Below are 23,749 nucleotides of genomic sequence, written 5' to 3'. Positions count from 1 at the left end.
ACTGTCATAGAATCATGGAATCATTAAGGTTGGAAACACCTCTCAGATCATTAAGTTCAACCATTACCCCAGCACTGTCATGGTCACCACTAACCCCTGTCCCCAAGGGCCACATCCACACATTGTTTGAACACCTCCAGGGATGGTGACTTCACCACTGCCCTGGCCAGCCTGTTCAATGGCTGACCACCTCTTCCATGAAGGAATTTTCTCTAATATCCAATCTAAACATTCCCTGGCACAACTTGGGGCCGTTCCCTTTCCTCCTTGTCCCTTGTTCCCTGGCAGCAGAGCCTGACCACCCCCCCGGCTCCCCCCTCCTGTCAGGGAGTTGCAGAGCCAGAAGATCCCCCCTGAGCCTCCTTTGCTCCAGGCTGAGCCCCCCCCAGCTCCCTCAGCTGCTCCTGCTGCTCCAGCCCCTTCCCCAGCTCCGTTCCCTTCTCTGGACATGCTCCAGCCCCTCAAGGTTTTTTTGTCATGAGGGCCCCAAAACTTGACACAGGATTTGAGGTGTGGCTATCAAGGAGCAGCAGAGTGCCACAGGGTGACCCTTCCCTCTATCACAAAGGGCTTCCCAGTGACTTTCCAGCTTCAATCACAGAATCATGGGATGGTTTGGGTTGGAAGTGACCTTAAAGATCATCCAGTTCCAAGCCCCTGCTGTGGCAGGGACACCTTCTACTAGACCAGGGTGCTCAATGCCTCATCCAACCCAGCCTTGAATCAGTGACATCTGCTCTCTCTGTCTTTGTTATTCCCATTAATCATCCGCTCTCTCTGGCATGGAGGAGGAAGGGAGGTTGTTTATGTGGGCATGGCATGGGTGGACTCATACATTTACCTGGATTTACCCAAGCCCTTGTGCCCTTTGGGTTTGTCCCAAGCCACACTCACGACAGGCTGGGTCATCACAAGGACATTTTGTGCTTTTGTGGTCTTTGTGTATACACAGGAAGTGTCCACCCCAGTTAAAAATCGGCTGGGAAACAGGCACGTAAATGTGGGAAGCTTCCATTCCCTGCCTCTGGCTCAGCTCAGGAGGGGCACAAACCCCAGCTGGTATCACCTGACATCAGATACCACGACCATGTTATTTGGACCCAGCTTTTTCCTGCTGCATCTGCCTCATATCCAATAGGCTTTGGACCTGGGAGAGCCAAACTTTGCTCTTTGTTCACCAGGATGAGCTGGTGAGACCACGAGGAGGTGGTTTAGTGTTTAATCATAGATAGATGAACGTTCAAAGTGATGACCTGGTTCACCTCAATGGCAGAGCTTACACGGTTTTAAGAGAAGCTAAACCCTGGACTGATAAGTTTCCTCCTTCACAGCTTTCCAGGGCTTGGACTGGGGTGGGTGCACATGGAATCATGGAAACATTAAGGTTGGAAAAGACTTCCAAGGTCATTGAGTCTAACCTGTGACTGATCACCACCTTGGCTAAACCAGAGCACTGAATGCCATGTTCTTGAACTCCTCCAAGGATAGTGACTCCACCACCTCCCTGAGCAGCCCCTTCCAATGCCTAATTACCCTTTCCACGAAAAAATATGTATCCATTAGACAACACTGCTGCCTGTGCATCCCACTGCTTTCTTTAGAGGAACATGGATGTGTTAAGGAGCTCAATCAGCCCTTCAGCACAGACACTTCCCCTCATCACTCTGCTCAGACAGTTGCCAGCCTTCAGTAGGTTAAGAACAACAAAGTGTTAGGCTGAGATCCAAGAAGACTCCTTTCTCCTGGAACACCCTTTCCTCTCAGTGGTTTGCTGGGTCCAAAGACCAGGGGCTGCCAGGGGAGGCTTAGGTGTGCAGCTGTACCTACAAATGTACCTACAGCATATTGCTCCACCTCACCTGGAAGAAAGATGGTTCTCCTCCTAAGTTTGTAGGAGCACACTGAGCAGCACAATGACTTCTAGCAAGGACTATGGAGAATATGTCTGTGAACAAAGAGTCTGGATCAGGAGAACACAGCTTGGCCTGGGGACCAGCAGCAGCCAAGGCACCAGGCAGAGGCATCACACCTCTTCCCATTGATTAATCTGACCAAAATAGAGCTGGGCTCAACCTTTGTGGACAGGAAACCATCTCTGTCCTCTCAGAGGGAAGCAAGTAAATGAGCTCAGGGAGAATATGCCAGTGCTCTTTGTTTGAGGCAGGACAGCAAAGTGATGGGGCTGCAGAGGAACAGCCCCACATCCCTTTGTCCTTGTCCCCCCATCCTACACCCCCTGGGAACCAATAGTAAAGCAGGAAGGCTCTCTACCCCGTATTTACACTGGCGAGATTTAACTCCGTACTGGAAGCGGCACTGCTCGTCTGCATCGTAGGCCTGGCCCGGAGCCACTGTGGGGTACACAAAGTCTTGCTTGGGAGGAGCGTTGTTCAGGCACAGTCCCATCCCAGAGCTGGAAACAAGAGAAGAGAATCAGAGCTCAGAAAGGCTCGTAGGAGGGAGAGCATTTGAGGTGGAGGATTAGCAGTGCAACTCCCTGCTCTGCACGGGGTTGAGCCTGGGGGGATAAACCCGGGTCTCCTCTGGGCAGAACCAATGCTGAGAAAGTGCTCTGGAGTCCTTCTACCTGTGTGCTCTGGGCTGGGAAGCACATGCTGGTTCCTAGGGAACTCTGGAAGTGTTCATCTGAGGGTTCATAGAATCACAGAATACCCAGAGTTGGAAGGGACCCACAGGGATCATCCAGCCCAACCCCTGGCCTTGCACAGACACCCCAACAATCCCACCCTGTCCCTCAGAGCATTGTCCAAATGCTCCTGGAGCTCCGGCAGCCTTGGGGCCGTGCCCACTACCCTGGGGAGCCTGGGCAGTGCCCCAGCACCCTGTGGGGGAAGAACCTTTCCCTGAGATCCATCCCAAGCCCCTTGGCATAGCTCCTGCCGTTCTGCAGGGTATCACCAGCCCCTGGCTGTCCCTGTGGGTTCTGGGGCCAGCAGGGCAGGTCTGTGCCCAGGACTCTCATGTGGGCAGTGGGTGGGAAGAGAGGGCTGCCCTCTGCTCAACTGAGCCCCAGCTCAGAGCAACTGGAGATGCCCCTGTGCCTCAAGCCTGACTTTCTGCTCACCAGAGCTTTGTAAGAGCATCCAAATTTTGCAAGGAACGCACCTTTCCCTCCCCCTTCCTTGCTGTTCTCTGAGCTCTCCCTAAATCAAGGCCCCTGTCGCCACCACCCAGCCCCAAATTCTGGGGTCTTGCCCACACTACGTCCTGGTGGAGGCTCCCTGGGGTTGCCAGTACAGACCTCAGAGGGACCCAACATGAACTCTTTGTCCTCTGCCAGCCCTGCTGAGGCCTTGGGTCATCGGAGGACAGGGCAGCCTTTCCAGGTTGTCCGTGCCTCGTGCCTGGCCGGGGGGAATGTCCAGGGCTCATTGGGGGGAACAGGTTTTGCTGTGGCCAAACCTCAGCTGCCAGATGTGGGATTTGGGGATGAGCCATGGGGTTTGGCCAAGCTTTGCAGGACAGTGGGGCAGGCGAAGCCCCTTAGGAGGAGACTTTATTACTCCTCTCACTGTGTTCCAACTGCAGCATCACTGGCTGAAGTCTGGTGTTCAGACTTCCTGGGGGCTTCCCTCCACAATGACCCCACACACACGTGCTTCTTCCAGTCATCACTCAAATCCTATCCAGTCCTTTTATTACACAGTGCCTGTATCCTACCAAAATCCTCACTCAAGTTGATCCTGACTGGTTGTTTTGTGACAGAAACCTGGGAGCTGCTTGAACCCTGGATGAGCAGCTCTTTCAGGCTGCAGAGATGTGACTTAGGCATGGTGACAATATTGAAATTTGGGACTTAGGAGCCTAAATCACAGAATCATAGAAAGGTTTGGGTTGTGAGGGACCTTAAAACTTGGAAGGGACACCTTCCACTAGCCCAGGTTGCTCCAAGCCCTCTCCAACCTGGCCTTGGACACTTCCAGGGATGGGGCAGCCACAGCTTCTCTGAGCAACCTGTGACAGGGCCTCACCACCCTCACAGGGAAGAACTTCCTCCTAATATCTAATCTAAACCTACTCTCTTTTAGTTTTAATCTATCCCCCCTTGTCCTGTCCCTTCTCCTGAATCCTGAAGGTGCTTTGGAAAAAAAAGAAAAACAAAACCATTCTCCTATTTTGCTCGTTCCCACTGGAAACTCTCCTCAGTGCCTGGAGGGTGTGCACATCACGCAGACCCAGTCCTGACTCCAGACCCTCCTTCTCCACCGCACCAACCCTTCCCTGCAATCCCTAGCTGAACTTCAGAACCATCCAAATGCCTCCAGAAGCTACTGATCTACTTGTGGGTGTGGGGAACCTAAATAAAGGTCATAACAGGGGTCAGAGGTTCAGCAGGCAAAAAAACCATGGGAATGTCTAAAGGAAGGAAGGAAGGAGAGCACGTGCCTCTTGGGGTAGGATGAGGTGCTGGGAGACAAGACAGAAGGGCTGGGTGCTTTGGGGGCTTTTCTTGGGTTTACCCCCTCCACAGGTGACTGTAGGAGGTTGGAGGCGTGTAGTGGCTGCGAGGTGGGAGGAAGGGCAGGGTGAGGTGGGTTCCTTACTCCAGGAAGCTGGTGATGTAATCCCTGCTGCACGTGGACCACACAAACGGGTTGGTCTTCATGGTGATGTGAGCAGCCATGAGCTTGGCTGTCTCCTGCCCACGGGAGCCACAGCTGTTGCCAACCCCATCGTGATTCATGCCAAACCTGGGAAGCACCACCAAGGCAGAGAGAGGTGATCAGCTGCTGTGTTTTCAACACATCTGGGTCATCCATAGGAAGGGGTTTCAGCTCCTCTTGGCAGGAAAAACCCAAGGGGGGCTCTTCCCTGTGCCAGCTGCTCGCAGGGCCTGTCCTGGCACAGTACTTACGTGTGGCCAATCTCGTGGGCGATGGTGAAGGCCGTGGCCAGGCCGATGTCCTCGTTGATGCTGCAGCTCCGCTCCCGCTCACACATCCCGCCCACGGGGGCCAGGCCTGGGGAAGGCAGACAGGGCTGTCACACAGAAGCACCACAGAGCATCTGCAGGGGACAGGGGAGGAGTGTGGGGGCTCTCACTAACGCCCAGCACAGTCTGCTGGCAGTGACCACTTCCTTCCCACTGGGCTTTGGGATGGACTCGTGGCTCCTATGGGCTCTGGGTATGTGATGGCTCAGCACTGTCAGCTAAATTAACACTGACAGGCTCAGAAATGCTGAGAATGGGTCAAAATCCTCTGAATTTCATATCCAAATCCCAAACTGTGCACAGAGTGGAGCAGTCCTTGTCTAAACACTGATGGGGGAATCTGGGAATGGCTGTACCAGCACTTAGGAATCCAAACTCGGGCAGGGCAGCCTGGACAGAGTAAGACAAGATCCAACCCTGGTTCTGGCTGACACCCTCCATGATCAGGAATCCAGCCTGACTCAGTCTGGAGGGCTGGATCATCAGAACTGCCCCCCCCAAGTAGTGGAATAGTGCAATTCCCCTGAATAGTGGAAGCAGATTCTCCCAACCCTCTGCCCATGGACCAGCACAGGCTGTGCCCTCTCCACTGGGCCAGGGAAGGATCTGACTCTGTTCATGGAATGAACTGAGCCATCACAGCACCTCCAGCCTCACCTCCCTCTCAGACTCCTCATCTGCAGTTGCATCAGGTCAGAGATCCACCAAGTTTTCCCTTCTCACTGCAGTGATTCAGAGCAGTAATCCTTCCCTGACTGCTCAGTCTAGACCAGGGCAAGATAAATTAGGAGCTGCAGCCAGAGAAAGCTGCAGGGTCTGTCTGTGTCTCGCCATTTCAATAAAGAACTCCCTTTATAGTCATCACAAAAAGGCTTATTTCTCTCTGCTAAGCCAGGAATACTCCACTAGGCCATGGACCAGCCCTAGATGCGAGTGGTTCTTAATCATCAGGTTGGACCTGACCCAGGGATATAACAGAAAAGTGTTCCAGAGCCCATCCGTCCTCTGGGTTGCTGTTTTTAGTGTTTACAGAAGTGAGGAGGCCAAAAACCGCTGGGCTGTTCCTGGCTCTGCTGCTGGTCCTTGTGGTAATGCTGGGCAAGTGCTGCCCCTCAGCCTGTTCCCTGGGAAAGGGGGTGGCACAGCCCACCCTCACCATGCCCCCAAAGTTCTCTGTGCTGGTGAGAAGTGCTGCTGAAGGGGTGGCAAAATTCTACCTACCCAGGGTGCCACAGGGTTTGTTCTTGTAGATGCAAATGTCATATCTGCAAAGAAGAGGAGGCAGAGTTAAAGATGCTTCTAATTTAGGTGCCTCCAAAGCAGCACATCCCCATTTTACCCATGTGGTCACACCCAAACCATTTCAAACCAGCCCATGGCTCATGGAACACTTCTGGAATGGAAAGTACCAGTGGCAGCAGGTAAGATGTCTCTGATCTGTGTTGTCCAACACTCACTTTCCCCAGGCTGAGATTCACTGTGGGTTTTCAATGACATCTCCTGTCCTTTAACTCTGGGCAGTGCTGAGCTGGGGCAGAGGTTTGGTTTGGATGAAATGTGGTGGTAGGACATGTCCAGAGAAGGGAAGGGGGCTGGGGAAGGGGCTGGAGCAGCAGGAGCAGCTGAGGGAGTTGGGGGGGCTCAGCCTGGAGAAAAGGAGGCTCAGGGGGGACCTTCTGGCTCTGCAACTCCCTGACAGGAGAGGGGAGCTGGGGGGGGTCAGGCTCTGTTCCCAGGGAACAGGACAGGAAGAAATGGCCTCAAGTTGCTCCAGGGAAGGTTTAGATCAGATATTAGGAAAAATTGCTTCATGGGAAGGGTGGTCAGCCATTGGCACAGGCTGCCCAGGGCAGTGGTGGAGTAACCACCCCTGGAATTGCCCAAAAAAACAGCAGATGTGGCACTTCATGATATGGTTTCATGGGCATGGGAGGATTCGATCAAAGGTTGGACTTCATGATCTTGGAGGTCTTTTCTAACATTAATGATCCTATAAATCAGCAGGGACAATGCTAATCCAGACTTAGAGCTCTTTGGGTTTGGGTGGGAGGTCCAGCTCTGCTCCCTGTGCATTCCTGGAAGGCATCAGGCACAGGGATGTGGCCCAGCAGGGCAGGGTGGGAGAGGGGCAGTTTCTGGTCTGGAAACTCAGGTCCCTTGCAGTAAATTGCATTAATCAAATAGAGAATCACAGAATCCCAGAATGCTTTGGGTTGGAAGGGACCTTAAAGATCATCTCATTCCACCCCCTGCCATGGGCAAGGACACCTTCCACAAGACCAGGTTGCTCCAAGCCCCATCCAACCTGGCCTTGGACACTGCCAGGGTTTTAATTATGATTTAAAAAAAAAAAAAACTAAGGAAAACATTTCAGTTTGAAAACATGTTCCATTTCAAAATCCACTGTGGTTTCATGAAAACGCTCAAGAGATTTTTTTATATATATTTTTTTTTCAGTTTAGTTCTATACTGAGAATTTTCCCAACAAATTCAGTAAAGGTTGATTCAAGGTGACTCTTCCCTCTGTTCCTGGCCTCCACTTCCAGCCATTGCATCAAAGAACCCACTGTCTGCACGTGTTAGCTGGATACAAGGAAGAGCTATAACAAGGAGGGTAAAAATCTCCTTCAAATGGAAATGCAGCACCCTCACAATAGGATGTGGTGGCAGCTCCAAAAGAGACCAGTTTGGGGTTAGACAGTGAATATTATCATTTAACTGCAGAGGTAAACCACATACCCTGCCTGCCTCTGTTCCAACACCTTCTCCAGAAGGAGAGACACCCCAGACTTGGTTTAGTAAAGCCAGGGCTGAAAGGGGCCAGGCTAATGCTGAGATCTGAGCAGGGTGGGCAGGAGGGGGCAGAAGCTGGGGTGTTACACTGAGGATGCTGAGAGGATGACAGGGACAGCGGAAGGAACATCGGAGCACCTGGAAGGACAGAGGATGCTGAAGGGAGAGCTGGAAGGATGGAGGGGACAAAGGGCACCAAGTGGCTTCTCTCAGAGGTGCTGCTGCTGTGTCCAGGACTGTCTGTCCAGTGCCCACACAAACCCTGCTTGGGCAGAGAGGAAACATCCTGAAAAGGCCAAAAGCGAACCCAAAACACAAAAGTGTTTGTGCCAGTGTGGGTTTGGGGACACCCCCATGGTGTTGGGACCATCTGACACTGCTCACCCCAGTGATCTCAAGGGATGAGAGAAGAGATTGAGCAAGTGCCAGCCCATGATGGGTTAATGTGACACATTCCTGGTGATGCTCCTGTTCCTTTGGCTCTCTGGAACCAAAGGTTTTCCAAACCTCTCACCCCCAGAGGTGGAAAACATTTGTTGCTCTGTTTTGAGCAAATACTGTTAAAGCCCTTTGGAGGCTCAGGTTTCATGTCCTTGCAAGAGAAAAAAGCCTGGAGCTCAGAAGATGTTATCAGAGACAGAGAATTTATTAGGGATGTGACTGTGCTGTCCCAGCCCAGCCACTCGCTGAGGGTTGGCTCAAACATCTGGTGGGAGGATGAAAAACTCAGAGCCGGTGGCGTTTGCATCCCACCTGTGGTGGGAGGGGAGGAAAAAGCGGAGCTGCAGCCCCAGAAGAGGGAAATTCTGTGGCCCAGGGGTCCTTTTCTTGCTTCTCTGCTGATGCTTGTGGGCTCTCATCCAATGAGTTCCCCAGGAGGGATGTTCCAGGCTCCCACTGCCACCGGGAACTGGAGTGGGAGAGCAGCACGTGGACAAGGAAACCGGCTCCCACTTGGAGGCTCCCCTCTGCAGCACTTACATTTCATGACTTTTTTCCACTCCACAAGAGAGGGGGTGAAACAGCACAAACAAACCTTGGGCTTGCCTTTGGCCTCTCCCCAGGATGTTTCCCCTCTGCTCAAGCAGGGTTTGTGTGGACACTGGACAGTCCTGGACACAGCAGCAACACCTCAAAGAGCAGCCTTGCAGTGCCCTTTTCCCCTCCATCACAGAATCAGCTGGGTTGGAAGGGACCTCCGAGATCATCAAGTCCAACCACTGATCCAACCCCGCTGCAGTTGCCAGACCATGGCACTGAGTGCCACATCCAGTCTTATCTTAAAAAACCTCCAGGGGCAGAGAAAAAACCTCCAGAGACTCCTTCCAGCCCTCCCTTCAGTATCTTGTCCTTTCAGATGCTCTGCTCCTCTTTCTACTGTCCCTGTTATCATCTCTTCATCTTCCCTCCTTCTGACCACCATCCATCCTTCCAGCTGTCCCTCCTGCCACCCTCTACTGTCCAGGCTCAAGCCCCCATCTGTCCTGATGGGGGGGCTATTTGTTCTTCACTTGTTCTTCACATGTCCTTCACCACATGAAGGTTCAGACTCCCTTCTTGCAGCTCTCGAGGTCTAGTCCAGCATCCAAGTCATGTTGCTGACCTCAGCTGTTGTTCAAGGAGCACAGGGACACAGGTAGGAGTCCTGAGGGAGCTGGGATGAAGTAACTACTCCAAGGATGTCCACTGAGGAGAGAGTTCAGCCCTACACGTAGTCACCTAAAATGAGATGAGCCAAATCCTGCACTGGTTGGAGCACTGTCACTGTCACAATGCTCAGGTCCCACTTGGATCCTCTTCACCCTTCACAGCAGAGGCAGACAGGGCTCTCCAGGATGCCCAGTGCTCCACAACTCCAGGATAGGCTCTGGTGGCACCCAACAGCCCCATGCCATTGCCTTCTGGTGTGCAAATGCCCGTGGTTGCAAACTAAGCTCCTTGAGAGCCCAACGAAGACTGAGGGAAGATGCTGGAGAATGAGAACTAAATGAAGTGGAAGATGATAGCTGTGTGAACTGCAATAATCCACATCCCTCTGAGGGAATTGGCACATGGCCAGACTGAAGGACAGCCACTGCCAGGCCATTCGTGGGGGATGGAAGCCTTGGATGATCCATTTGGACAGAGGCAGAGGACAGATACATGCCCAGAGGACACACAGATGCTCAGAGGACAGACAGATGCCCAGAGGACAACCCCAGAGAGGACAACACGAAGGACAGCCCTGCTGGGTGTGGGCTTGGGCTCAGCCTCACCTGGTGATCAGCACTGCAGTGTCGTGGTTGGCTATGCCGTTCTCAGGGATAGCATTCCCATTGCCATTCCTGTTCACTATGGATTTCTGCCACTTGCAGAAGCTGTCCAGGGATTTCCCGGCATGGTGGTTGATCTCCAGTGTGGGCTGGAATGGAAGAAACATGACAGCGTGTTCCCAGGAAAGCTCTCATGTGAAGGCACTGCCTATTCCACGCCAGCAGAGCACTGACACCAGTTCAGATGCCCCCACTTTACACAGAAAGCAGGCAAAATGTGACTTTAGGAGGACTAAAGCTACCTAAACTTCCCTAAAGTCACCTTATCATAGAAAAAATCCTCAGAGTCCCTGAGGTCTCCTCAGCCCATGGCCTGAACCTAGTCCCCAGGTGCCTTTAGGAGGATGTGGAGCAGCCGATAGGCTGCACAGGGGAGGTTTCCTGGGGGTGAAATACAAGGGGAACACACAGACCCACAAAGAAAGTGCAGAGATGTGATGGAAATGGCCCAGCAAAGCTCAGCTTACCTGGTCCTCGGTGAGGAGAATTAGCCTGGTCACCAGGATGTTGACAATATTGCCCAGACTTGAGTCCTGGAAAAGTTTGGCAACCTGACCTCCAAGAAACAAGAAAAGAGGAGTCTTAAAAATGAGCTCTCTGGCTGGGTGGCACTGGAATCAGGGGGTGAACCCTCAGTTGGGCCCTGTGGGTGGAATCAGGGCTGTGGGATCTGAACAAAAACTCCCCTAACTTTGGCAGTTAGGGAAAAGCCTAAATTCCCACAGACTCCACTACCAGGCTTCAAAAAACAAGGGAGAGAGACCTTGGTGTCTCCTTCTGGGGACACTCAGCAGGGGAGATGATCCCCCAGCACCTGCTCCTTGCCTGGAGCTCAGGAGGGGAAACCCCTCGACCACGGAATTGCTCAGCCCCAAGGATGAAGCTCTGCTGAGGGAAAGGCACAGCATCTCTGAGAAATCTGCCAGCACATGGTTGGTGTGTCAGAGCAGATGAAACAGTTAGAGCCGCTATTGTTTCAAAATCTGGCGTCTGCTTTAGAAATGCAAACAGTTCGAGCCATGAAAGGAGATCCAGTGGAGGACAGGACAAAGGGCCATCACAGAGGGGCTTTCAGAGGATTGATGGATAATTTCCAAGCCCATCTCACCTCACGGGAGGATTCAGCGTGGCCAATTCAGGCTGTTAATGCAGCCAGCCTGGTATCCTGCCGCCAGCAATGACCCAGCCCACACCCCGGTGTGGTGTGGAAGAAGGAGGGTGTTTCTGCCGACCCCTCACGCTGCTCAGCCCCCAGGCGTGAGAGCTCACTGTCCTTATGCGTTCCCATGTGTTTCTCAGCTTGACTGGCCCTATTTGCAATGCTAATTTGAGATGAGAGATGCTGTTCAAAGAAAGGTCTTTGTTCTCCCAGCCCAGATCTGGCCTGTGGTGAGCTCAGACAGGCCAGAGTTTGCCTCTCCTGTGGTGCCTCTCCTTTACAACAGAGGCCCTGCAGGCTCTGGGGCACCACTGCTCATCTGCAGCAGCAGCATGTCAGGATTTTTGACCCAAGTGTTGCTCTGAGCACAGGGAGAAGCCGTTGCCCTCCTGGAACAGATCTGATTCCCCCACTGTGTTCCCACCCCACTTTTCTTGCAGGAAAAACACACAGCACCCTCTGCCAAGCCCAGACATTGGGGGTGATGAACAGAAGTCATTGCTGGGTGTGTGTCTGAGTCCCCCTCATGTTCCTAGTGTGGTTATAACACTTACAATATTCATGATGGCCAGGATGTACTGCTCTATGTCCCTCCTGCCGTGGTACCCCACCATCATCTTGTCAGCCACCACCAGGGTCTCCACGTAGCGCTCGGTGCTCACGGATCTCTTGAGGGGCAGCTGCCCCCGCTGGCTATGGTTGCCCGCTGGCTTCAGAGGGGAGGGTTTCAGTGTCCTCAGCCACCAGTGCCTCCCCTTCCAGGGCTTCTCATCTGAGGAGGGAAAGAGATGTTCCTGTTGCCCTCCAGCAGCAACTTGGCAGCTCACAGAGGTCTGGGATGTGCAGTGTGAGGGGAGAGGAAAGGCCATTGTGGGACTCTTCATGTGGACCCAGCAAATGCCCCACTGCAGCAGAGTCCAGTAGGGTCATAAGCTCCAATCCCTCAGCCTGGAGACCACCATAGGGCAGAAGAGCTGACTGGGAGACCACAGCCACCCTCCTACCCTGCCAGGATCCCCCTCCTCTGCTCTAATGCTGGATCATCAAACATCTACCAGACTGGGAAGATGGGCAGATCACAGGCAGCCCCACAACCTGCCAGCTCCAGCTCCTCTGGCTCATCCCCGGAGCTCATGGGGGTGCTCAGGTGAGGACAGGTCCAGCTTAGGTGGCTTTGCTGGGCCAGCTGCACTGTGGTTGTTCTGAACTGTGTTTGCCCTGTGGCTCCTACTGCACGGACTTTGCTTTCCAAGAAGCAATTAGGAGCAGGCTAAATTTTTTTTCTGGAAGCTGGGGAATGTGGCACAGAGTCAACAGAAGGGGAGTCTGCTGGCACTTTGTCCCAGCTTTGGGAGCTGGGATGGGAAGAGCTGGGCCAGGGAAATACAGAGTGTCTCCAGAGGTGCTGGTGGATCTGGGGACACTCAGAGCTGCCCAGAGCAGGGTGGCAGTGCCCCCGTGTCTCCAGGTGTCCCACTCCTTCCAGCAGTGATCCCTCACCTGCTTAAGTGTCACCACTTGAGGCAGTGAATGAACACCCTGAAGGGACACACAAACCTCCAGAAGCAGCAGGGGACAGCTCTGCTCTGTCCCCCCAAACTGATCCACAGAAAGCCATCCAGCCCCTCTGCGGGGATGGCCTCTCTCATTCTTATGGAGCCAGGGAGTTTACCTCTGTAAACTAAGGGAGAGGCATCCTGTGTGCCTGCAACATTTTGGGTAGATGGAGTCTATTCCTAAGGGCCAGGGATTTCAGCCACACTCTGAGACACAGATGATGAGAAGGGCAATTGTGGAGAGGCCAGGACAGACCTGTGAGAATCCCTTTGGGAGTCAAAGGTTTGCAGGCGTAGAAATGGGGTAGAAGTACAGCTACCATTCCCTGTAAACATCCTCTGTGACCAACCAGGTCCCACATCCCACCCCCAAGGCATCTTTCCACCTGGTCTCCAACAGAAGCAGAGTTATCTCAGCATGGACACAACCTGCAGTGGCTAAAAACCAAAGACAAGTCTCTGCTGAGCATGTGTAAGCTGTGATTTCTCAATACATGGTAAATTGGCCAAATCTGGGAGGATTTTTCTGAGTAAAAATAAGAGGTGGATTTTTCTCTCTTCTATCCCATGATCTATTCACACATTTAAAAGCCCTGCTGTGAAGAGGAGAGCACAAGACCTTCCGAAAGACCAGGCCACCAGAAGTGCTCAACATGGGTCAAAGTAAACACAGAAATCTTTCTTGAATGCAGATGAATTTGGTTCTTTGACACCTAGAGCAGTGTGCACCTTCAAAGCCTGGTCTGACAGGATGTTCCCAGCCTTTTCTGGGATGGCTTGAGGGGTGTTGGTGGGAACAAGTACCTAGCACTCCACAGGCTGCGTCTATGTGGGGGTACTGGAGAGATGATCTCTTGTACACGACGTGGGGGCTGCCCTTGCCCTCTCCTGTGCTGACGTTGGCTCCAGGGCTCAGGGGTTCAATGAAATATTCCTCCTCATCTGCCACGATCACCCCGTGCTGCAGAAGGAAAGAGAGAGAAGGCAATAAAGGAGATGGAGAGAGAACTGGGGGTTGGATTGGTGGCTTCTCACAATGAGCTTTCTGTAAATCAACTCCATAATTTCTGGGGACTGATAAATACTTTGGAGGATGTGAAGGAATTCTTCATTCACACACAAACTCTGAACTGTATGAATATACAGAGCAGAGAAAACCCAGCCAGATGGTCCTGGATGCCTTGGGACATCTGTGTTCACTAAAGTCCTCTGGAAATCACAGCCTTTCCTTACAAAATTATGAATGAGTTGTTTCCTATTCCACCCACTCAGTCTCATTGAGAGCTGCCTGTGGGATCCTAAATACCATACACTGAAACTGCAGCACAGCTCAGCAGTGAGACCTGCCTCCTGTGCCTTCAGCTTCACCTGAGAACCTTCCAAAGTAGCTCAGGACCATTCCCACCAGCTGGGAACTGCGGCACAGAGCTGCAGAGAAGTGTGAATACTCAGAGGCTTTTGAGAAACACACCAAATCTTTAAAATGTGAAGTCTGATTAAGCAGGGAGGCAACGAGCAGGAGCCACAACTCTCCTCTGCAGCCTGGAACCCGGGTTGTTCACCTTGTACACCTCAGACTGGCCACCTCAGTCAGATGATCTTGTTTCTGCTCCCTTATTTGTTTGGGTTTTTTTATTCTTTGACTGACTGAATTTCAGCTGTGAGCCCAGACTTTGCTCTCTCTGAGTGGAGCCACTTGTGAGACAGTGATGACCAGGCAGGAGCAGATCCCAGTGGGGTGAGCAGCCAAACCCACCAGGTGCTTGCAAGATCTCTCCTCTACAGCCAGTCCCATCCTCACAGCAAGATTTCCCTTTACCTGAAAGGTCTGAGCAACCAAAAAAGTTTCTGGAAGCACAACATGAGCTCTATCACTGTAACAACTCCTGAATCTCCCAATAACTCCAAGCAAGGTGGTTGTGCCACCAGCTGAACTTCACCACCAAGCAACCAAGGCACAGAAATACACCTGGCATGGCTCAGGCATGATCCCAAACGTCGAAGACCCATGTTACCTGGCTGTCCTCCCACTCCCTGTGTGCAAGCAGAGGTGGAGAGTGGTCATCCCTGTGTGCAGAGACACCCGTGCCTTGCCACCAGCTCAGCACTGGTGCTGCCCTTTGGATGTCACAGCACTTTGGATGTTACAGCACTTTAAAATCTCCCTCTGTGCCCAGGGAACAGGAGCCCTGCTTTGCCAGGACTGGTGTGGCCTCCCCTGCAATACTGGTGCAGTTTGGGGGGACACAATACAAGAAAGATCTGAAGCCATTAGAGGGTGTCCAAAGCAGGGAATGGAGATGGAGAAGGGCCTTGATTTGCAGCCATGTGAGGACACTGAGGGCACTTGGTGTGTTCAGCTGGAAAGGAGGAGACTGAGGGGAGACCTCACTGCAGTTCCAACTGCCTGGGCAGGGGCAGAGGAGGGGCAGGGACTGAGCTCTGCTCTGGGGGGACCAGGGACAGCACCCAGGGAAGGGCTGGAGCTGTGTCAGGGCAGGGTCAGGTTGGATCTCAGGCAAAGGTTCTTCCCCCAGAGGGTGGTTGGGCACTGACCAGGCTCCCCAGGGCAGTGGGCACAGCCCCAAGGCTGCCAGAGCTCCAGGAGCATTTGGATGATCCTGAGAGGCATAGGGTGGGATTGTTGGGGTGTCCTGTGCAGGGCCACGGGGGGTTGGACTGGATGATTCTTGTGGGTCCCTTCCAACTCAGCACATTCTGGGATTCTGTGGCAGAGAGAGGGGAAGTCGGTGTCTGTAAAACCCCTTGAGGCCCTTGAACGGAAGGTCCCACCTGTGTAACAGCACTGTGGAGGGTGTTCTGGGGGAAGCCTTTCCAGGGTGGACCCTCCCAGCCCAGCTGGGCTCTGCCCCTCTCCCTCCCTCCCAGAGCTCAATTGGGGCAGTGTGTGCATGGTAAAGCCCCCAAACCCCCAGTGCCGGAGGATTTCCTCCTGCCCCAAGCTCTGTTGCTCTTGGCTGGGCTCCACCTTCTCAAACACAAGTGAGGTACTGTGAGGTTACCCTGGCCAGGGCTCAGGTGGAAAGCCGAGTGCCGGCAGCAGAGCCAGCTGGCTGCCAGCTCCGAGGGCCGGGGAGGAGGAGGTCACCACCAGCCTGGGGCAGAGCACCAAGAGGGAAGAGCAATTCCTGCCCCAAACCCATGTCCTGCTGCAAAAGGGATGTTCTGACTTAAACCTGGAGCCTCAAACCACCACCTCCCACCATGAAGCTTGGATGTCCTGGGAGGGTGACCCCAAGGACCCAGCTCTGAGGTCCAGATGCTGGACATGACACAGGCCTGGCGAAAGGGGGTGGTAAGAAGTCCTCAGGGAGATCCCTGTGGTTTGTGGGGGAGCTAAACTGGATATCCTGTCCGTGATTCAGCCAGGTCAGCTGCAGAGCAAGGGTGGTTTGTGTTCTTAGTTATAACCACGGTTCAGAAAAGCACAACCTCACACTGGGATTCAGCTCTTCCAGCTCCAGACACAGGAGCTGTTTGCCTCAGCAGGGACCATCTCTGCCTTGCTCCAAGCATTTGTGTCCATGCTGGGCCCAGGGGGGGCTCTTCAGGTGAAAACATGATTTCAGCACACACAGGGAAGCTGTGGCTGCCCCATCCCTGGAAGTGTCCAAGGCCAGGTTGGACGGGGCTTGGAGCAACCTGGGCTAGCGGAAGGTGTCCCTGCCCATGGCAGGGGGTGGGACTGGATGAGCTTTAAGGTCTCTTCCAACCCAAACCCTTCTGTGGTCAAAAGTAACCCAAAACAAGTTCTATCTGTGTAAGGACAAAATTCATTATGGCTTTGTTTTATGTCAAAATCATAAGGGTTGTTGAGAAAATACAAATATATGTGTATAGTAAAGATACTCTGGTGAAGAATAACATTTTATGTGTTTATAGATAAGGAACCAACAGCCTCAGTCCCTTAGAGAACACCAGGGAATTGCCTGGGCCTTGAGCAGAGTTCCCATGTCTAAACAATGGGAACCAAGGGACAGGACCTGAGGGAATGGCTGGAGCTGTGCCAGGGGGGTTGAGATGGATCTCAGGAAAAGGTTCTTCCCCCAGAGGGTGCTCAGGCTCCCCAGGGCAGTGGGCACAGCCCCAAGGCTGCCAGAGCTCCAGGAGCGTTTGGACAACGCTCTGAGGGACAGGGTGGGATTGCTGGGGTGTCCTGGGCAGGGCCAGGAGTTGGACTTTGATGATCCTTGTGTGTCCCTTCCCACTCAGGATATTCTGTGATTCTGTGAACTTAAGCCTGGGTGACTTCCCCTGAAGCTCAGCCTGAAGCCCAGTCCAACTCGCCCTCCATGGGAGATGTGTGGGGTGAGCCTCTCTGCCCAAGTGCCCTCAAGCCTATGGTCTGGAAAAACAGTGGGAGTGTGTCTGGATACTGGGAAGACATGCCCAGACACTGGCATCCAAAGCTGATGTGCTACGAGGTGAGAGTTGTGTCAGAGGTGTTTGAAAACAAAGCAGTTTAGTGGTGCACCCTGCAGACACAGAAATTCCTGAGGGATGTGGGAGTTAGAGGACAGGAGGATGGCTGGGGGCTCATTACCATTTTCTCAGCTTTGTGTTGGACGCAATTATTTCTTTCCCTCCTCCTCGTGCACAGCTCACCCCACAACCAGCACCTGGTCCCTACTTGTGCCCTTTCAACACCACAACCTCCCGGGCAGCTTCACTGAGCCGGGTCTGCAAACATGGGTCACCTTGTGCAGTCCCCCCTCAACAGCAGGAACAGCAGGAACCTGGACTCCTCAGCCACTAGAGACCCTCTTCTGTCCCTGCCCGTCCCCTCCAAAGCAGATGATTCCTGCCTGAAGCTGAGCACGCTGTGGATGAGGGAGGGATGGCACAAGTGAATCAGCTGTTACTGAGCAACCAGAGCTCTGCCAAAGGTCTCTGGTGTAAGCACAGCTCCCTCTCTGCCAGCTACAAACATTCCAGGCTCCTCTTGCCCAAATTCCCAACCCTGCTGTCCTCGCTGACCCAGCAGACCTCCTCCCCCACCCTCCCTGATGTCCACAGCTCTCAGGGGCAGGAGGACAGAGCTCAGGAAAAGGAGACATTGTTGGATGACCCTCAGTCCCTCTTTGTGCCTGACTGCATTTTCCTCCAGACAGCCCTTGGTATCTCTCCAGGGCTAAACACAGCCTGTGGACTGAATTATCCCAGTTCAAAGTGCTGCTGGGCCATTGCTTTCCCTCTGAAGTGGGAAGGGTGATGCCAGATCCCTCCAGATCCAGCAGCATCCAGCTCACCCCTCAGTGCCTTTGAGAACACCAGGGAATTGTCTGGGACTTGAGCAGAGTTCCCATGTCTAAACAAAGGGCACCAGGAGTTTATGCAGCTCTGAGTTTTGGCTGTGAGGTGGAAACATTAGACTCTATGATATAATGAGTCAGATTCTCATTTCTGTTAATAACCCACAGCACTATTCTGGCAGTGTAATTTAGCAATAAATCAAACATGAATTCATTCCCACTTGGATGCTCTTCCACACTGCCAGAATAGTGCTCAGAGGTGGGGCTGGAGCCTAAATATGAGTCTGGCCTACAGAGTCTTTTCTACATGTTATCCCTCCAAGGGAGCCATCAGCCTTGGGATTCACTAACGGGGTATGTTTGCTCCATCCCTCCATCTGGCGGGTCATGAAATGTGCTTTAGGAGCCAGAAATATCAGAAAGATCACAGAAAAATTGGGATGGAAGTCCTTAGTCTATTCCCAGCGCTGGAAGAAGTAATGAATCATACCTGGAGGATTTTTGAGAGGCATTTATCTGGCCTGTTCTTAAAGATCTCCGAAGATCTCCCACTCTCCAAGCAATCTAGTCCAGACGTCAGCTAACCTTACCACTGGTGTTATCATTAAGCTTTCCTTACTGATATTTAGGACCATGATGCCTATTATAAGCTGTTAAGATTTGCAAAATCAATCATTCCCACCCTCTTTCCAGCAGCCTTGCTGGTTTTGAGGAATGCATCTTTGTTGTTCTCTTTTTCATACTGAAAACCTCATAATTTTAGTTTTTCCTACATAATTCACATTTTTAGCTCCTGAAATCAAGCCTGGGAACCCCAGGAATGTATCTACACTTGTAAGGACCTCAATGCACTTTTGACATTCCAGTGGTGCTGTGAAATTCCTGCCCTCCTGCACTTCTCCCTCTCTTTCAGCACATGCAAAACATTTTTTGCTGTTGCTGTTGGAAGGGGAGGGGAGAGAGCTCTGCGAGAGCCAGAATAACAGTCTAGAGCCTGGATTATCCCATTCCAATTAAAATCAGTGGAAAAATGCCCACTGCCTTTGGCAGGGAGAGGACTGCAAGTGGAACAGGGATGAGGAACCCCTGGAGATGTGATGAGGGATGTGCTGTCTGCACCTTCCACCCATTTTGGACACCGGTGCAATATTCTCGCTTGACACCAATCCCAGACCTTTCCCAGCGCATGGACCCACCTGCTGGGACACACAACTGGTGAAGAGATCAAAGAGGCTGCAATTAGTTGTTGGCATTGCCAAGCACAGACACTCACCAGCCCGTTGCAGTTGCTGATGGCCACCTTGGAGCTCAGGTACTGGTCCTGCAGGTGGCCAGCGTAGTGACAGTCCTCATGGAAGTCATGCTGCCAGTCCATGCCATCCCGCTTCCAGTATTCCACAGTGAAGTGCTCAGCCAGCAGGTTGGAGTGCAGGGTCAGGTTGAGCAGAAACTGGGTCCTGTGGGCAGAGACTTTGTAGAAGACCTGCTGCTCGGAGGGCTCGTAGGCCAGGGAGCCCAAGCTGCGCCGGGGCCGCGGCTTCAGCTGCCTCCGCATGTCAAAGGTGAGGAAGTCCCCGTTTTGGTCCACTTGGATGGGGAAGGCGATCTCATAGTGATCCAGGCTGGAGAGGAACTCCTCTGGGGAGGGAAGGAAACACAGAGGAATGATGTTCTGCAAGGACAGCCTGAGTCAAACACCCAGTGATGTCGAGCACAGCCACAGCCAGCACAGCGGCCTGACACACAGGGTGTGCTCTGCCCAGGCTGCAGGATCCTTGGGATATTCCCAAAGCCCTGCAGCCCAGAGAGCCTTGGGATAGCAACACTATGGAGTCTAATTTTCGTCCTCTGCAGATGATGTAAAGGGGCCCTTCAGGACACCCGAATTCTGGCTCTGGTCCTGGACTATCCTCCATCCATCCATCCATCCATCCATCCATCCATCCATCCATCCTCCATCTCCACTGGGCAGAGGGACTCCAAGCTGTGCAGAGCCACACTCTGGTTTGGAGGGTTATTTTAACTGGATCGTTTCAGTAACAAACCCAGCAATAAGGTCTCTTCAAAATGAACCAGAATGAGCCTTGGGGTGACAATATCAGTCTTGCTGAGGAACTGTGGGTTCCTCAGAACATCTACAGCTGCCAAATGGACCTGCCAGCTGATAACTCACACAATCACAGCACCACACCAACCTTCCCAGTCACAGCTGCCTCGGTGCAGGAGGTCCTGGGCATCCTCCTGAGGGGCATAAAGCCACTATCCTTGCAGTGCCAACCTTGATACCAAAACAAGAAAGAGGGTAACTATCAAAAGAAGAAAGAGGGCAACCAGAATTCCCCAGATGGGCTGAAAAGGCAGCAAGAAAAGAAGTCAGACATCCCTATTGCCCGGCCAGGTCTCTGTCTCTGATACCATCCTGCCTTCCCAGCTCACTGGATTTGTGATATTTTTTATCATATCAGCATGGCTTAGCACCTTCTCTTGAGGCACTTGAGCTTTGGGCCTGTCCTGCAGCGCTCTGAAATGTGTTCTGCAAGGTCACTGTCTGACCTGTCTGCCTGGTAATGCAACAGTTCTGCCTGTCAAACAACTTGGCACTGAACAACCTCCCCAGAAATCCCTCCTTTTCAAAGGAAAATGTCCCAGGGACTGCAAGGCTGGATCTGAGCTGTCTCTGACAGCCCTCAGCACCATAGGCTTCAGCAGGAAATGTAAAATGTTGTGTGCTGGGCAGAACAGCTTCTCCACCACACTGTGTTTTCTGAACCTCTCGTGTCCAGAGGTTTTAAGTGTCCTGAACCCTCAGATTTGCCTTCTGTTCACTCTGGAACAGCCTTGCTGTGCTTTCCGCATCCTATTTGGAGTTGCTTCCTAAGCAAACAGGCTGCTCCAGGGTGGCTGCATTTCTCCTGGCTCCACAGCATCCATCTTCAAAGCCTTCCCAGCCATCAGAAACTTGGACTCCAAACTCCACTCTCAACACAGGGCAGCACTGGAAAGTTCCCTTTCCTCTGGTGTGTTTTCCAGTGTGGGAGCCCGACAGAGTGGTTTCCTTGGCCACCAGCAATGGGACAGTCCTTCCCACCAGCTGGGTTTAGGGGTTAGCTTCCCTCCTTCCAGACCATGAGCACTTCTGGCACCTCTCCCTTGCCTCAACAAGCCAGAAATAATTATTAGTTTTTTAACTTCCTGTGCTCCAGCTTCTCCTGCATCCCCTGTGATGCAAACAAGGGTGACTATTTGCACTTCAGCAATGACTTCAGGCTTGGAAAAATTTGCTACGGGAAGTGCCTTGTTTTTCTTTTTCCCTCTTTGCAGCCCATGTGGGCTTGAAAAAGAGTGAATCAGAAGGAGGTTTGTGCATGTTGTGGCTACAAAGGTCCTGGGAGCCTGGGCTGGAGTCTCTGATCCTGACCTGGAAGCGTGTCTAGGAGGTAAAAAGGTGTCCAGAGCCTGAGGGTGAAGTTGTGTGTGAGAATCTGATTGTGTTGTGGTATTGGTCACTGTGCATCTTCTCAGGGATGTCGCCCTGGAAAATGAAGCACAGGAAGAACCCAGGAATAGTGTCCTGGTCACAGGAATGTTTTAGGAAGTGATGCCTTCAAGTGGGAATGCCACAAATGGAAAAAATAACCAAAGATAGAATCATGGAATAGTTTTTCTGGGAAGGGACCTTAAAGATCATCTCATTCCACCCCCTGCCAAGGGCAGGGGCACCTTCCACCAGACCAGGTTGCTCCAAGCCCCATCCAACCTGGCCTTGGACACTCCCAGGGCTGGGGCAGCCACAGCTGCTCTGGGCAACCTGTGCCAGGGCCTCACCACCCTCACATGGAAGGATTTCTTCCATATATACAATCTAGATCTAATATTCCCAGTATCTAATATTATATACATGACAGTTCTGCACAGTGTTGATAATCAAGAGAGAGTTTCAACATAGGAAAGATGTCACTGTCCCCACCCAGTGTCACAGCTGCCTCCTCCTCTTCTCTAAAAATGTAAAATATTAATTTAGTCTCTAAGAGGTTTAGATCTCTTACTCCCCAACCCTGTCTACTCCATCCTACATCACAGATGTTCCCCAAATCCCTCATTTCTCCATCCCTCCCCACATTACAGACCATACTGGGAGCTCCATTTGGCCCTTCTGTCAGGTGCCCTCTGACCCTCAGCCACTTCACACTCCATGAATAGACCTTGGCCTGAGCTCTGCTGCACCCACTGGACCAGAAGGGTCTGCACTGGAGATAAGCACTTGGTGTCTGCAGAGACCTGTCAAATTGCTGTGGAGGAGAGGCTATAAAAAGCCTTTCTCCAGGAAAACCTGCCCATGGCTGTGTGGGACACTGGGCACCCCTGAAGGACCACAAACCTCCCAAGAGAGAGCTGGGGAGGAGGAGGGATGGGGTGTGGGCAGAAGTACCTCATTGTCCCATTTCTGGCAGGAAGAGAGCAGGGATGGTAGAAGAAGGGAAAGGGCACAGGGCAGGCGGAGGGGGAAGCTGAATAAACAGAAGAAGAAGGAAAGGTGAGGAGGGAGGATTTTATTCCCTCCTATGTCCTCACCATTGCCTCACTCATGATTGAGCTGCTTCAAGGATGGAGAGGAAGCAGATGTTTTCTTTGGTCTTGTCACCAAAGAGGAACCCCAGCTGCAGCCCAGACATGATTCCCAAGGGATGGCTGTGGAAAGTCCTCTGGGATCCCCTGGCTTCAGGCTGCCCTGGCACTGTGGCAGCCTCACTATGTCCTTCAAGGGTCCACTAGTTAAAAAGTAAGCAGATCAGCCCCACCTAATGTTCCATAAAATAGGAATGTCTGATCTATCACCATAGTTAAACTAAAGACCTAACAGAAAATTCCCTTTGGATTAAAAACCACTCAGCTCTGGTGAGCACATGCTGGATCCATGGTCAATTCACACAATTGTGGAATCATAAAATGGTTTGGGTTAGAAGGGACCTTAAAGACCATTTTGTTCCAGCCCCTGCCATGGGCAGGGATACCTCCCACTAGCCCAGGTTGCTCCAAGCCCCGTCCAACCTGGCCTTGGACACTTCCAGGGATGGGGCAGCCACAGCTGCTCTGGACAAGCTGTTTCAATGACTCCAGCTGCTGTTCCCTGCACAGTTACATTGGAACCTCGTTACACCTCCTGGGCTTGCAGAGGCCTCAACACCAGTTGCTGTTTCCCATAAAGATAATTAGAGCTCATGACTATGATACTTTAATCTTTCTCCTGCATAAAGCAAATACCCCAAACCTGGAGTCGTGTGCACACAGGGCACGTGAGTCCTGCTGCTGCTGACTGGGGACAGTCACTCAGTGGAGATCAGGGGCTTGTTGAAAACACTGGCCTTTGTTCTCCAACTGCTCAGAGGAGATAACAGCATTTCACCCTCTTGAGAAGGTGTTGTGGGGATTATGTCCTGACTGTCTCAGCAGTGTGGTGAAGTGTTGAGTAACACCAACACTGTTCTGGATGCAGGAGACTAAAAGAGGGTTCTGACAGCAAGAGGGGCCCATGGGCCTGTGACCAACCGTGTGAAGAACAAGGGGAAGTGCGGGATTCTGCCCCTGGGATGGGGCAACCCCGGATGGACAGACTGGGAATGAGAGGTTGGAGAGCAGTGCTGGGAAAGGGCTCCAGGGGTCCTGGTGGGTGCCAGTTGTTCCTGAGTCAGCAGTGCCCTGGC

At 52.5% G+C, this 23,749-nt stretch overlaps 1 protein-coding gene across 1 annotated transcript in view; it reads right to left on the bottom strand.

The window, feature by feature from the left end:
* ADAMTS10 (ADAM metallopeptidase with thrombospondin type 1 motif 10) overlaps nt 1–22,634 on the bottom strand; it is a 45,083-nt gene extending 22,449 nt beyond the window's left edge. The window contains exons 1-10 of the mRNA XM_027668141.1: nt 22,620–22,634; nt 19,321–19,719; nt 13,579–13,735; nt 11,773–11,990; nt 10,527–10,610; nt 10,003–10,148; nt 6,176–6,219; nt 4,877–4,982; nt 4,566–4,712; nt 2,272–2,413 (exon numbers count right to left, since the gene is read on the bottom strand). Of these exons, the coding sequence (XP_027523942.1) occupies nt 2,272–2,413; nt 4,566–4,712; nt 4,877–4,982; nt 6,176–6,219; nt 10,003–10,148; nt 10,527–10,610; nt 11,773–11,990; nt 13,579–13,735; nt 19,321–19,719; nt 22,620–22,634 (1,458 nt within the window). The remainder of the gene's footprint in view (nt 1–2,271; nt 2,414–4,565; nt 4,713–4,876; nt 4,983–6,175; nt 6,220–10,002; nt 10,149–10,526; nt 10,611–11,772; nt 11,991–13,578; nt 13,736–19,320; nt 19,720–22,619) is intronic.
* Between the last annotated feature and the right edge of the window lie 1,115 nt (nt 22,635–23,749).

This window comes from Corapipo altera, unplaced genomic scaffold, assembly GCF_003945725.1.
Source record: "Corapipo altera isolate COAL_440 unplaced genomic scaffold, ASM394572v1 108, whole genome shotgun sequence".
Taxonomy (NCBI): domain Eukaryota; kingdom Metazoa; phylum Chordata; class Aves; order Passeriformes; family Pipridae; genus Corapipo; species Corapipo altera.
Note: the sequence above shows the minus strand (reverse complement) of the source record. Positions and strands in the feature narration are given on the sequence as shown.